This window comes from Euprymna scolopes, chromosome 4 (genome assembly GCF_053919585.1).
Source record: "Euprymna scolopes isolate OS-2025 chromosome 4, ASM5391958v1, whole genome shotgun sequence".
NCBI lineage: Eukaryota > Metazoa > Mollusca > Cephalopoda > Sepiida > Sepiolidae > Euprymna > Euprymna scolopes.
In genome coordinates, this window is record NC_136485.1 from 156,008,221 (window position 1) to 156,023,164 (window position 14,944).

General features: G+C 32.1%; 1 protein-coding gene and 1 long non-coding RNA gene across 18 annotated transcripts in view; one reads left to right on the top strand and one right to left on the bottom strand.

The window, feature by feature from the left end:
- LOC145269663 (zwei Ig domain protein zig-8-like) overlaps positions 1-4,605 on the top strand; it is a 1,012,799-nt gene extending 1,008,194 nt beyond the window's left edge. For all 17 annotated transcript variants that reach the window (XM_080125478.1, XM_080125377.1, XM_080125391.1 and 14 more), the window contains one exon: positions 2,958-4,605. In XM_080125478.1, the coding sequence (XP_079981604.1) occupies positions 2,958-3,067 (110 nt within the window). In that variant the 3' untranslated portion in view covers positions 3,068-4,605. The remainder of the gene's footprint in view (positions 1-2,957) is intronic.
- The window catches only part of LOC145269755 (uncharacterized), a 32,062-nt gene continuing 19,620 nt past the window's right edge, over positions 2,503-14,944 (bottom strand). The window contains exon 2 of the long non-coding RNA XR_013865224.1: positions 2,503-4,002. This is a non-coding gene — a long non-coding RNA (uncharacterized LOC145269755). The remainder of the gene's footprint in view (positions 4,003-14,944) is intronic.

Below are 14,944 nucleotides of genomic sequence, written 5' to 3' on the forward strand. Positions count from 1 at the left end.
CATATGAATTAGTCCCCTGTGGAATATCCACAGGTCCCGCTGGTCTATTATTATTTTATTTGACCTCTGGTCTACACAAGGTCAGGTGTGGGTTTGATGAAAGTGTTTCTATGGAATGAACTGGATTCGAACTTGGCACACCCATGTTTACAAATGTCTGTGTCGTTAACCACTTATCCACAGTCATTTCAATGCAGTTATTCTAAACTATATCAAAGATTAGTTAATTAATGTTTGTTTCTCTAAGGATTTCATCCAAAATTAGTTCTGGGATTGAGTTATGTTTGAAATGAATTCTGTTTGAATTTTTTTTTTAAATTAGTTATAATTGGTAATTATTAAATCATCAATCGCTCACTTAGCTATGCATTTCTCTCACTCTATTTATTCAACGATTCATTAATATTCCTTAATGTTCTTGTGAGCATTTACAGGGTGGAACGATAAATTTGTCGCCCTGAAGAAAAAAATAACACTAAAGCTTTATTTTAAATTTTTATTGAAAAAAAATCAATTCAGGTAACTTGATTATGTAGTAGAGCTGACATCTATTCAATGTAGCCACCTTCAGCCTCAATCACCGTCTCGATACAGTTCCGAAACTGAGAACATGCCTTTTCTACAAATGCCAGCAGGAGATCAGTGGATGGCAGTGATCAGGCTGGCTTTGGTTTCATGGGTGGTCATGTTGGTGATGTTTTCGATGTATGACCAAATGAAGTAGTCCAGCGGGATCAATTTTGTTAAGGAAAAGAGGGACGGGGCAGTGAGAGTAGAATACAAAGTTGTTGCACTCCTTCTGAAGCCAAGCCTGGGTTTCTTTGGACTTATGGGGCAGTGCCAAGCCTTGCTGCCACATCCAGGGTCTGCCAGATCCAGGGTCTGCCAGCAGCCATCTGATTGCATCAAGGGATCACCACACTCTTCAGTACATCCAGGTACACTTTGGTGTTGACTTTCAAGCCGACTTCAAAGATGTGAGGTGGCATGATGTGACTTTCACTTGAAACCACACCAAAGACCATAACCATGCTCAAAAACTTTGTTTTCATCATGCTGGGCATGTTCCTGTTATTCATGGCAATCCAACGATGCATTTTGAGGGTGCTGGCTATGGTTCTGTTGTCATGACTTAGATTGGTAGAGAGCATGAGTTGTGTAGCGGGGCATATCTGAATTCCCTTGTTGAACATTGTGTCACTTTCAGATATGACAGAAGGCTCCTATTGTTCTTGGGATTTCTACACAACTGGTAAACTAGTAGATGGTTTGCAACATAAAAAGAAAACCAGTTTTTCATAAAACGGAAATGGAATCATGTCGCCTTTTCTATAACGACAATTTTATCATTCCACCCTGTAGTTCCAATGACTTGGAAACATTTATTTCTATGTTCAGAATTGCTGAAGTATGTGACAAACTGCCTCCATCAACTGTTGGCTGTGGAAACACTCTGTCCTTTAAAATCGTCTTGCTTGTTGAAATCCCGCAAAACTATGCCTGATATTCCCTTGCCATGCACATCCATACATGTACCTCCGTTCAGTCTCAAAAGACAATGGATACCCCCTGTATGGGTAGCTGTGCATGTAATTGTGAGGCAAGGGTTGCACAATCCTCAACCTCATCCCTCCTGAATTAGCAATGCTTGAGTCTAGTGACATGAAGAAGTCTATGATGACTGGAAACAATGCCGAGATAAGCAGAGAGCACATACAACACATGGAACTCCCAAATGGTCACCCACTTTAGTACTGACCAGGCTCAACATTGCTTAACTTCGGTGATCTAACAGGAACCAGTGTGCCAATGTAATTATGTCATATTCACACATGTACAGGTAACTGAGAACCTTTTGCAAGGTGTGGATATGGAGTTCAAACGGAGGTGTTACCTACCCAATTTATTGGTGACAAAAGAAAAAAATATTCATAATGCAGTTTAATGGGAATAAATTTTACTGAGTTCAATTCTGATGGAAGGTAGATTTAAAAAAAAAGACATAATGCAAAATAAGAATAGTTTATCACAGTATAGTAAATGAAGGTAAATTCCTGGAAGTCTAACAATGAAGAAGGCCGAAGAGTACAACAGCTGATAGATTGTAAAGATAACAACAAAAACAGTCAAAAACATGTAGATAATTATGTAAGGTGCTTGACTGAGCTCCAATCATTGGTCCCCTTTGTAAGACATTCACAGCAAGAACTCATTTTGCTACTACACTGAAAATTTTTTTTTCATTTTTACATCCATGTGCCTAGCATCAAGCGGAATTTCCATGGACAGACCTTCTTTGAAATGTCTGAGCGACATATTATCGTAGGACTGCTTCCCTGCTGGTTGTAACTTGGTTATGTTCAAATCCAATGCCAACAAATTCTTGTCAAAAACCGCCCCATGGGTAATAATCAGTTTATATCAATGTGAGTACTCCCATAATGTTCCTTATCTTTTAGTTGACAATCATTTCCATCGTCCTAAAGAAAACAACACTACAGCTTTATTTTAAAGCTTTTATTGAAAAAATCAATTCAGGTAACTTGATTATGTATTAGAGCTGACATCTATTCAATGTAGCCGACTTCAGCCTCAATTACTGCCTCGATATGTATTTGGAACTCGAAGCATGCCTTGTCCACAAGCATCGGCAGGAGCTTGGCGAATACTCGGTGGATGGTCGCGATCAGGCTGTCTTTGATCTTGTGGGAAGTCATGTTGGTGATATTCTCAACATATGACCAAAGGAAGTAGTTCAGGGGGTTCAGATCAGGGGAGGAGGAGGGGAGTCAGTAAGAGTTGATAAAACTTTATTAGATTTAAGTATTTGTTTATTGCAGTAAAGATATTCACCGTGATTTGCTGTGGAGTTTTTTTTTGTTTTGTTTTTCTTCTTGTTTTCTTGTCTTAGTCTTGAAATTCTTCACATATGAGTTTTTTTTTCCCTCTTCTTGCAGGAACCTCAGCTCAGGGCACCAATAGCAGTGGATGTATGGTTTTTCATTCATATCATGCGGTGATCCTTTGTACAGCCTTGTTCTTTGGTATATTGATGGCTCACCAGTAAGAATGGACATGAATAACTGGCTACAACCTCTTTTGCACACAGCTTCACAGGTGGTGATACAACACGTGACAGATCTATAAACAGCAGCAGCAGCAGTATGGTATGACATTCAGAGACCTTTTGGGTAAAGTTGCTGTCATCAGCAAATGGTTACATCTGTAGAGATCAACAATATCAAGACGTTACTACGACAATTCACAACTGCAGTAGTGACATGTAATAGTGACTATTTTCACACGGCAGATGCTCCTCTCTCTCTCTCTCTTTCTCTCTCTTTCTCTCTCTCTCTCTCTCTCTCTCTCTTTTATTGGCAAGTGGTTTCATCAGTAGACAACAACGTCTGGTCACTGCTGTAGCTTACAGACTTTTGCTCACGGTGGGTAGTAGTAACCTTACCAGAGATTCTGCTTACCAAACTTTGAAGATGAAGAAAGCTCTGGCAATCAGCAGTACAACATTTATTGTTAATGGGGACATTTTTTTTTTGTTTTTTGTTTTTTGAAAGACAAAAGGGAGAGAGAGACCTGCTAAATTCTCTGTTGCGTTGCTGGCTGCTGGCTAGGAAAAAAAAAATAACCCTTATATATATATATATATCAAATACTCTACCTTTTTTTTTTCCAGAGGAGGGTATTTTATTGTAGATAATAAATACAAAGTGTGTCTTTAAGAAAATCACTGATGACCACTGTTTGACAATGTAGGATTTGTATCGGCCTTCGGTTGGAGCAGATGGGATGTGCTTGAGCGACATCAAAATGTTCACAGTCAGGATGTAAAAAGAAAAAAAAGTAATAATAATAAAATTAATAATACAAAAATGAAAAAATATATATATACTTATATCTATATCTATATATATATAGTTTCTTACCTGAATATTGTCCTCATGGCTGTGTTATGTGCATAATAAAGTTTGGAGAGAAAAATTGGAACTTGCAAAAAGAAAAAAGAAAGAAAGAAATTACTAATATTTAAGCAATTAAAACACAAACAAAAAATTGTTTAACTGTTTGTTTGTTTTTAGTTTGTTTTTTTTTTCTTCTACAAAAAGAAGGCAAAGAAAATGATAAACTCCAGATGCATCATTTTATTCCCTGGACGAGAAAAAAATTAACATCAATAGAAAAATGAAATAAAAAAAAAAAAAATGATAAGAAATCAGACTTAAAAAAAAAAAATCAAGTAAAGTTGACAAAGGACAAATTTGCAAGAACGAAAATAAACTAACATCTGTGACTTTTGGCAAAAATTGGAAATATGGCCAACAAATGAAATATGGCTATCTATCCACAGCAGACATATTATTTTAATTCCAATGTTCATTTGTGGTAATGAGAATAAAAATAACCCATAATATTGCAATCCATTTAATGTACTTAGTTCAACCTGATTCCCATTTCTGCTATTGTTTTTTGTACTTATTTTAATCATTAAATAAAGAATCGACGTACACACGGTGTATGAACACGAACAGAAAGCTCTTGCAGCTAATTCTATATTAGTATTAATTCCGTGTTTTATTATTGGTTCTTTTTATCATTTTTCTTTTTCTGTTTCTTTTGAAGAAAATAAATAAATAAATGAACAAAATGAAGTAAAAAAAAAAATAAATAAATAAAACCTATATAAATCGTCATCGAATTGTCACTTTAGACAAGCACTTTCTATAACCATCACACTCTGGTTAAATACGCTTTTGGTTGTTTTGTTCTAAGTCATGGGATATCTAAAGATAAAAGAAAGAAAAAAAAATTGTTTTATTTGTTTTTTTGTTGTTTTTATTTTTATTTTTATTGACAAAAAGAAAAAAAAAAGATTTTTAGTTAAAAATTTTTTTTATTTTTAATTTTAATAAAATTAGATTCACACAATTAAATAAAAATAAAAAAATAAATAAATCCACAAGAAAATAAAATCTTCGATCAAAACAACAAAAGAAATGCTTATATATTTAACAACTAACAACATTGACGAAATCATAAATATCTAAGAAAACAAACAATAAAAAAAAGTGTATAAGAAAGCTGTACAATTTTTATTTCAGACATTAATGTTGTTTTTTTTATTATGATGATGATGATGATTGTTATAATAATAATAATAATATTAATAAAAAGATAATGTTCTCCTTGGTTTGTATTCTGGATGTTTAATTTACAAGATCAACATTGTTGACTGTAACAAAAGATTTTCCTTGGGAAAAAGATGAAAATCTCTTTTTGGGACAAGGTAACATCCCCCAGACACTCCTGCAGGCAGCAAACAGAAAGAGAGATCAAATTAACATATTGGGAATATAGGGTGAATGAGAGAAATAGAGAGAGGTTCTTCTCCACCCCACTGCCCTGGGTGCCTGTGTTTGTTTGTTTGTTGTTTTTTATAATCCCTACCCGTGACGATGATACCTGATTCTGCATTAATATGCTTACCAATGAGTGCATTATATCATGCAGAACTTGGCATTAATCAACATGGATCATCTTTTCTTTCTCCTGTCCCATTTGTAGCAACTTCATTCTATTACTTTTCCCCATTACTCCCCCACCCTTCTCCTTCACCACAACTTAATCCATCATTTTTTTTTTTTTCTGAAACACATTTAATTCCTTCTAGACTGAGGCAATTTTTATTTTTTGTTCCTATCCAGAGTGCCCCTTTTTGGGAGCTGGATTTTCCCCCCACATTAAACACCGACCTTGTGTCTAACTCTACCCTCGTGGGGAGGCAAGTAAATAGGAACTGGTTTATGATTCTTCACAAAAAGATTAAGTGTGTGAAAACATTGTTTCAAATAGTACCACATAACACAGTTGTGTGTGTGTGTGAAAACGTGTTAGTTTACAATGGAATAGTGTGTGTGTGTGTGTGTGTGTGTGTGTGTGTGTGTGTGTGTGTGTGTGTGTGTGTGTGTGCGCGCATGAAGGAGTTTGTTTACAGAGAAATTACATTTCAATAAATTAAATACAAAGTGGTTAGTATACGGGATGAGTTGATAAGCGTTAAACAAGCTAATTAAAAATATTGACACAAACATCTTTAAAGCATTAAATGTGTTGGATATTTCGATTTGCATAGCCAAAATCTTTGCATGATGAAAATTGGACCAAGCAAATTGAAATATCGAAGCTCATGAACGCTTAAATCATGTTTCTGTGTCAGTATTTATATTAGTTTGTTTTCATGCTTCTCAACTCAGGAGAGTGAAACATCATGTTTGCAATTATATATATATATATATATATATATATATATATATATATATATATATATATATATATATATATATATATATGGATAAAATACACAATATCTCAGAAAGTTAGGTGTTGTGAAGACAGAATCTAGTGAAAAACAAGCTAAAAAAAAATAAATATTTTATTGGTTTTACATAAGTATTAATATGTCGTTACACATTCATAAGCATGTTTCGGTACAGATTAAACTTTTGTATAAGCAATATCGCCTGAAGAGTTCTCTGGTTACTTGTAACTGGCTAACCGAAACATGCTCATGGCTGTGTAGCGACATATTAATGCTTATGTAAAACAAATAAATAAAAAGTATATCTTGCCCTACTTTGGTATTGAGCACTCTTGTCTTGTTAAAACTTCATTGTTTGCTTTACGTCTGGAAAATATTAACCTAGAATTATATATATATATATATATATATATATATATATATATATATATATATATGTATGTATATATGTATATATATATATATCTTTGTTTGTATATCTGAGGAGTAAGAGTGAAAGCTTTTGAAAGAAAGATTTTCTGATCTTTAAGATTCCCATCAAAGAATCAGAGATTTCTTTTCAATTAATCAAACAATTAAGAATTTCAAATTGAATGATAAACTTTTGATTCATGTCAAGGGTATTTCTTTTATAATTAGTCTACCATTAATTATCCTCAATAAAATAGGCAGACACACTGGAAAATGCGAATTTCCTGTCCATAATACGTTTCGGTACGATATATGTCTTCTACAAATATACAAACACCAGGAGAGAAAGATTTTTTTTTAAACATCAGAGATAACATTATAAACAGATGGGAAGATGCTGAGTTTAAAAAAAAAAAATCATAAAAAGAAGAAAATAAAGAAGAGGGAAAGAAAAAAGGGGGTCAATTTCTGATAAACTTTCAATCAGTATCGACAAAGAGTTCTTATTTACAAAGCTCACCCCTCGGGACAGTTAGACATTAGAGTCGTTTTTTTTTTTTTTTAACGCAGAGGAAAAGGAACAAAAATAAAAATTGTCTCAGTCGTGAAGGATTTCTCTCCCACTGACAGAGAACAAGAAATTGAAATGCAGCATTTTGCTTAACACTGTTTCGAATTTGGAATTTGTCTGTGAAAAATAATTTTAATTGTAGGAGTGAGTTGTCTTTCAACCCATCCCATTAGGAAGTGAACATCATATTAAGATTCCTTTTTATTTTCTTTCTTTCTTCTCCTCTTATTTCTTTTATTCTTTTTCTTATCTGCCTTACTTTCTGTTTAACTCCCAGCATATTCCTAGTTGTTTGCAATGTTATCTCTGATCTAAGAAAATATCCTTTATTTCTGGCCTTTGCATATTCAAAGAAAGTTTAAATTGTACCAAAATTTTGTACGAGAATAGAATAAAGTCTATTACACATGAAATGTTCCAGTAATTATTTATATCATACAGTTGGATATTCCCTAGCCCTTTATATATATATATATATATATATATATATATATATATATATATATATATATATATATATATATACAAGAATAACAGTATAGTTACATTCCAAAGTCCAAATACTCATTTTTCATGCAAAACAACTCTTCAAGCATACTACAATTTCGGTACATTTTTTTACAGATCCGTTTCGCTATGCGAAAACAAACGGTTATTATTATGACAAAACCACCTCTTTTCGTGCATACACTCTTCAGAAAAATTAGAAATAGGCAGCTGTTTTGCATGGAAAATAAATATTTGGATCTTGGAATATAAACTATATTGTTATTCTTTTATACATGCTCTGACGTTATATTTAACATACATTGAGCTTGTAAACAAAAAGGATGGAATATAATTGAAAAACCATTTTACGAAACAAATATTACATATATATATATATATAGTCTTGGAATTTTTTTTACCTTTAAGACTATATAAAAAACTTATTTAATTTTTATATTTTTTATCATTAATTGGAAAACTGTTTAGTCACTAAGTCATTTGATCACCTGCAATCGCTGTATCAACTTGCTTTCTCGAATTCACAATAGTCCTAATGTTATTTCATGGATCATCAGTTGTTTACCATGAAACACTGTTTCGGAGGATTAAAAAAAAAAATAACAAAATCATGGCTCCCCAACAGTGTTGATCAAATACCACCTCCCTTAATCACGAGGACAAAAAAAAAAATTGTTCCAGATATTAGATCTAGTTTCCTATTCCAGATTATATATATATATATATATATATATATATATAGTAAATGTGGTTATATGCATAACACCATAATAACGATACCATTATTGTTTGTTGCGTGCCTATGCATATGATCAGAATCTGATCATTTTGAAATCATGGGTTTCAATGACAGACACACACGGACTACTAAAATATTTCTTAAAATATTAGTTACCAATCTCATAAGATTGAATTCAATTTTTCTTTCTAATTTTTTGTTCTTTTATATTTAATTTTGTATTCTGTTTTCTTCGATTTGTTTGAATAACTTTATTAATAAATTATGGACAAGAAATTTTAGTCCAGTGTTGAATCCACGTCTCCCAAGCATGTATTAACTATTCTTTCATTTCCTTTGGATCCATCGCCACCTGCCATCATTTTTTTTTTCTCATCATCATCATCATCCTTCTCCTCTTCTCCCTCCTCTCCCTTTTCGCCTTCCCAACCTCATTCCCACGTTCATATTGCCAAACCTGTTTTTGATAATCACAATGTTTTGAAACTACCCCCCCCCAAAAAAAAAGCAAACAGCTCTAAACTAAATTTATGAGGACAAAACTTACATTAAAGAAGAAAATGAATCATTATATTATCAAAGTTTCTGGCATACAGACTTGCTTTTACTTCAAGATGAATATTTCCCTGATGAGAAACATAATCTTTGTTTTTATAACGACATAAAAACCCAATACTACAATCACAACACAATAAATAAATAAATAAATAAAACAAAAACTTCTTATTATATTTTTTTAAATGGTTCAGTTCTTGGCCAGGGATAATCTAATACTTATAAATTCTTTCAATCTCGATATATTTTCGATTAAAAAAAATAAACAAATAGTTTTTATTTCATTTAAATCTTTATTTACCAAATAATAGTGTTACAGGTATCAGCAACACAAAGCAACAGTAATTTTCTTACCAGTTGGTTCAAGCTGGGGATGGGGCATCCTACCAGATGTCAACCATTCACCCGCTAACTCAGATATTCCAACCGAAAGATGTTTTTAAGATTCTGACTGTCCCTTTAAGTGCAACTGTTTGAATCTCATTTGCACTTGGTTCACCAGATATATTTGTAGTTTTTAAAATTCTTTTCCATAAGTCAAGTTGCTTATATAATAACTGGAATTATAGAGATCTTCCTAAGATTCCAATTTCTTTTAATATCATACATAAGACCTGGCTATTTTGTTATCTTTTTCCTTTCAGCTATGTTTAACTCGTCATCACTGGGGACACTAACTTCTGTGTGCTCTGTGAACTTAATTTTTACGATTTCTCTAATTTTTAAAAGATTATTTAATAGAATGTTGAAAATCAGAAGCCGATCATAAAATAAATGAGAAAATTTATTTGTTTGTTTATTTTTTTTATTTTTTTTTATTTTAAAAATTAATGAGAAAACGCTCAGATAGAAATAAAACCTGTTTTTTTTTTTGTTTGTTTTTTTTTTTTTTTAAACATTGAACATTATCCGTATTTACAAATTACAGAATTTGGACTATAAAATCAAATTATTAAACTTTTTTAAAAATCTGCAAAAATCATATTCCCGGAAACAATATTGATTTTTCTTTTTCTTTTTCGTTCACGACACTACAGTGGGATACAGACAAAAAGCACATTGTTTGAATTGGTTAGGAGCAAAGTGCAGTATCTGTTCTGATTCTGCGCTTCATCTTTTCTGTCTTCGGTCAGTAAAGGAGAAATACTTTTAATAGAAGCAGGGTTTTTTTTTTCTTCTTTTTTGTGCTTGTTAAAAAAGAATCGATGGATTGATTTTTATTTTCATATGTGGTTTTAATCAAAAACAACAGTACTTTCTTAATTGTCATGTCGAAAATAATGATATATCCAAAAATTACGAAAGTTCATAGAGTAGAAAATTATTTAGTTTAAAGTAGTTTTTACGGAAAATAGGGGGAAATTGCATTTTCCCTAGATGTAAATTCTTAACCATTGCAAATAAAGGAGACATGCTTATTTCCCTTTCCGACACTTTAATGATGGATGTTTTTGATTTTTTTTTTACTAAAAATACAATATCAGTTATTCTACTTGATTAATTTTCGTAATTTTTTGCATATATCACTATTTTCGACATCACAAGTAAGTACTGTTGTTTTTGCTTAAAACGACATATTAAGAATATCGACCTGTCGACTCTATCTTAATGAGCAATATTATTATTGTTATTATTATTATTGTTGTCCCAATCCAGGGTGCCCTTAATTGCAGAGCTGAATTTTTTCCACATTAAAAACAAATCTTGCGTCTAACTCTCATCTTGTAGGGAGGCAAGTAAATAGATTTGGTTGGTTGGTTGTTTTTGTTTTACGGCATATCAACCCTTTTCAGGTTATTTAATGCCGAATCCAGTTATTTTGAAGAAAAGTTTTTTTAATAGAATACATTTTTGTTTTTTACAAGCAGGTTTCTATTTAACCCATAGTTGGAACCCTAACAGGTACTAGCACTCCGGGTCAGAGTGGACCTGGGAGCAATGGCAATTAAAGGGTGGTTCTACACTCCCCAAATCCCGTAAGCTGGGGCCTTACCATCGGATATAGTTTAAGGTCATATCCAGGACAGTAAGTAAATAGGGAGGAAGACTGGAAACCTATTACATAATAAGTAACCCTGACATAAAATAAAAATTACTAATGCCTCTGATATTCTAAGAGCGTATCACTATTGGAGTCTCAGTTTAGAAACATTTCTCCTTCCCCGACCGAGCACAAGAAAGGTGAAGTGTAGTAGTATACTTATAGATAACACGTTTTGCTTCGTCAAAAGGCCAAGAAACATTATCATAGTACCTGAGTCCAAAATTGGCCTATTTAAAGAATAACAAGTCGCTTTATTCATAACGGTGTGGTTGTGACGAAGCACCAGAAAATATCCTTCCGTTAACATGCGGAGTTGTATTGTGAAACTAGTTCTACAGTTGTAAACGGTTCCAGGTCGACATTTTGTTTGCTTGTTTAAGAGAAATAATGTTTTTCTTACTCTTGTTATACGTTAAGGATTGGTACTTGTTGCGCGGGTATATATATAATGTGCAGAGTTTGTGAGAGTTCTATGTGTGTAGGCAGTACACATAAATAAAAAGAAGATTGAATAAAGACATTTAGATGCATAAGTAATGCATTCTTACATTTTCCATACACATACATACAGAAAGCTAAGTGCATTTTTTTATTATATATATATATATATATATATATATATATATATTCACATACACTACTGTTTTGCTGTATCACAACTCATCAGTGTGGCTATATATATATATATATATATATATATATATATATATATTAGGCTAGTGGGAGAGAACCCCAGCAGAGTACTCGACTATTAATAAAATTAAAAATAAGACAGTAATATGTTACAGAAAATCAAAACTGCATCGGTACTGTCAGTTTTTAATTTTAACAAAGAGGCTGGAGAGAGTTCTGTAAAGAAGGCCTATCATAGATCCTCTTTGTTTGAATTTGAAACCGACAGTACCAATGTTGTTTTGATCTTCTATAATACATACATAAATGAATATATGAATATATATATATATATATATATATATATATATATATGTTAATCAATATGTATTTAGGCAGCAAGTCCTTATCCAAGCATGTTTTATATATATACATACATATATGGCTAATATGTAGCTGTCTCTTTGACTACAGTGCTCAATAGCAAACAATTTAGACAGAGCAGTGATAAAAACTAAATAAAATTTAAAAAAAAAAAAAGGAAGATTCACTTTATGAACAGTTCCTTATGTAAATCAGTCTTTTTTGTTAGTCATGGAAGTCCCTATTAATCTTGTGTGTTTATCCAGCTCTCCTAACCATTAGCCTAGTCTAAACTATCGGTGAAAAGATCCTAGTAATTTCCACTTGTTCTTTTTCTCACTGTTTTTCTATTTGTTGCGTTTCTAGCGTGTTCTTAATAGTCACTTTTTTGTTATGCATTTACAGATGCCAGTCTGAGCATCACATTAAAAAATTATATATATATATATATATATATATATATATATATATATATATATATATACACACACAGATTTGAACATTAGCAGGAATCTCTTTAGAGTTCTTTCGGCTATCATCTCATCAAGAGAAAAATCGATAACAATATTGGTGGCGAAAATAAAGGGCAATGTTTTTTTTTTTATATTCACGGTGCCAAAAGACAAAATAAACAATTTAATTCAAAATCAAACTAGTATAAGGCGCTTAGAATGGCACCGCGAAGGAGGAAATAAAAACAGAACGGAGATGGTCAACGTTCCCCAAAGAGATTTAATGTATGATCTCTATAAATATATATATATATATATACACACATACATGCTACTCTTATATCTTCGTTGTCACTGCTGGTTTGGTATTATTCAACTGGGCTAATATTCAGGAGAGATGGAGAAATCTTATGGGTTATTTGGATCATCTATGAAAATGTGAATTTTATAAATAAAAAGTTGTAGGGTAAGTTACCTACTTAAGGTTTTATGCGTAAAGTGAAATTTAATGAACGTAAGGCAAAATTAAATCCAGCCTTATTGATAATGATTATCACAGTTTACACATGAAACTTTTCGTACTTTATGGAATCTATCTTTCTGTGGTTTTATTTGATATTTATATATCTGTGTTAATCAGTTGTACATATATAAATGAATGTGTCGAGGAGTATACATATGCAGACATAAGTGTTAGGGTTTTTACTTTTTTTGTTTTGTTTGTTTCTCTTCTTTTCTTTTTGCAGAAGTGCATATATATATATATATATATATATATATATATATATATATATATATATATATATATGCTAATTAACTATATTATTAATAAATCAAAAATTTTAAAGAAGAAATAAACTCAAAAAGAAATACGTGGGGCTGGAAAAGCAAATTTTTCGAAGATTTGATCCAATGCAGTGCCTAACATTTGCATTTACAATCCCAGTTGCCCAAGTGTTTAAGGGTTGGGAAATTTGATTTTATTTATTTACTTTTTTTTTATTATTGGAATCCTTTGAGATGAGTAATTTGTATATTTATTTATTTGTGGACTGTTATCCTCATCTTCGTAGTAGTTGTTGTTGTTGTTGTTGTTGTTGCACTATGTTTCGGCTAACTATTCCTCTGACCTTCTTGAGGTGGTTAACCGCGATGGTATAGGAATGCTGAGTCTCTTCATTGTATCCTCAGCAATTACTGCCTTCCATAGTTGTTGTTGTTTCGCCACGTTTTGGCCAACTAATCTTCTAGCCTGCTTTGAGTAGGATTGAAACCGCTATCTTCAGACAATGCTCACCTGGAACCGTAGCGATTCGGGCCCCAAAGTTATATATGGCGCAGTGGATAGAGACGTTGAATCTCTACAGTTCCAGGTGAGCATTGTCTGAAGATAACGGTTTCAATTCTACCCAAAGCAGGCCAGAGGATTTGTTGGTCAAAACGTGGTGAGACTACAACAACTATAAAGATGAGGATAACATACTGCAAATAAATAAGTATACTTTTTTTTGTTATTTTTTTTTTATATATATATCGTTTTTTTTGTTGTTTTTTTTTTTGGTACTTGTGCGTAATTTGAACCAGACGTAACTCAGCGTTCGATCGGCTTTGCTCGGAACATGACGTCATGCGTGTGCTTGGGTTTGATTGTAATGTGACGTAAGCTTATCTGTTTTGTTTTGAACTTTTTGTTGGACAAAAAACAAACAAACAAACAAATTACAATTAAAAAAAAAACTCATATTACAAAAAAAAAAACAATAAAACAAAAAACGTGTTACGGTAGGTCGTTGTTTCTTGGTTTATTTTTTGTTTTGTTTATTTCTTCTGTTAAAATTATTATATGTTTTCCTCATTTTTTTTTTTTTTTTTTTTTTTTTTTAGCAATTTTTGTTACGCTTTCATAATCGGCGAAACTCGGCGGTTAATGTCAAGTTCCGAGCAACGCCGATCGGACCTCGAGTTACGTTTGGTTCAAATTATGCACAAGCACCTTTTTTTCTTTTCTTTTTTTTTTTTTTAAGTCCACTAGAAAACCTAAATAATTGAAAGTAATCACATATTCCGTATAATAATGTTTCCAGACGAATGTATGTATTGTGTGTGTATGCAAGTATGTATGTATGCGTGCGTGCGTGTTAGATGTACGTTGCTCTCTGTTATCGAGTTTTAATATGATAGGAACATCACATAAGAAAAAGAAAGAAAAAAGAATTGGACACACAAAACAATGCTCACCTTACGACAGCAGTTACCTGTCAAATATATCCTCCCCTAAAAACATAGTTAACACTATAACAGTGTAATGCAACAGTAAAAGTTATAGACATTTTCAAAAAGAAAAAAATGAAAGTGTGAT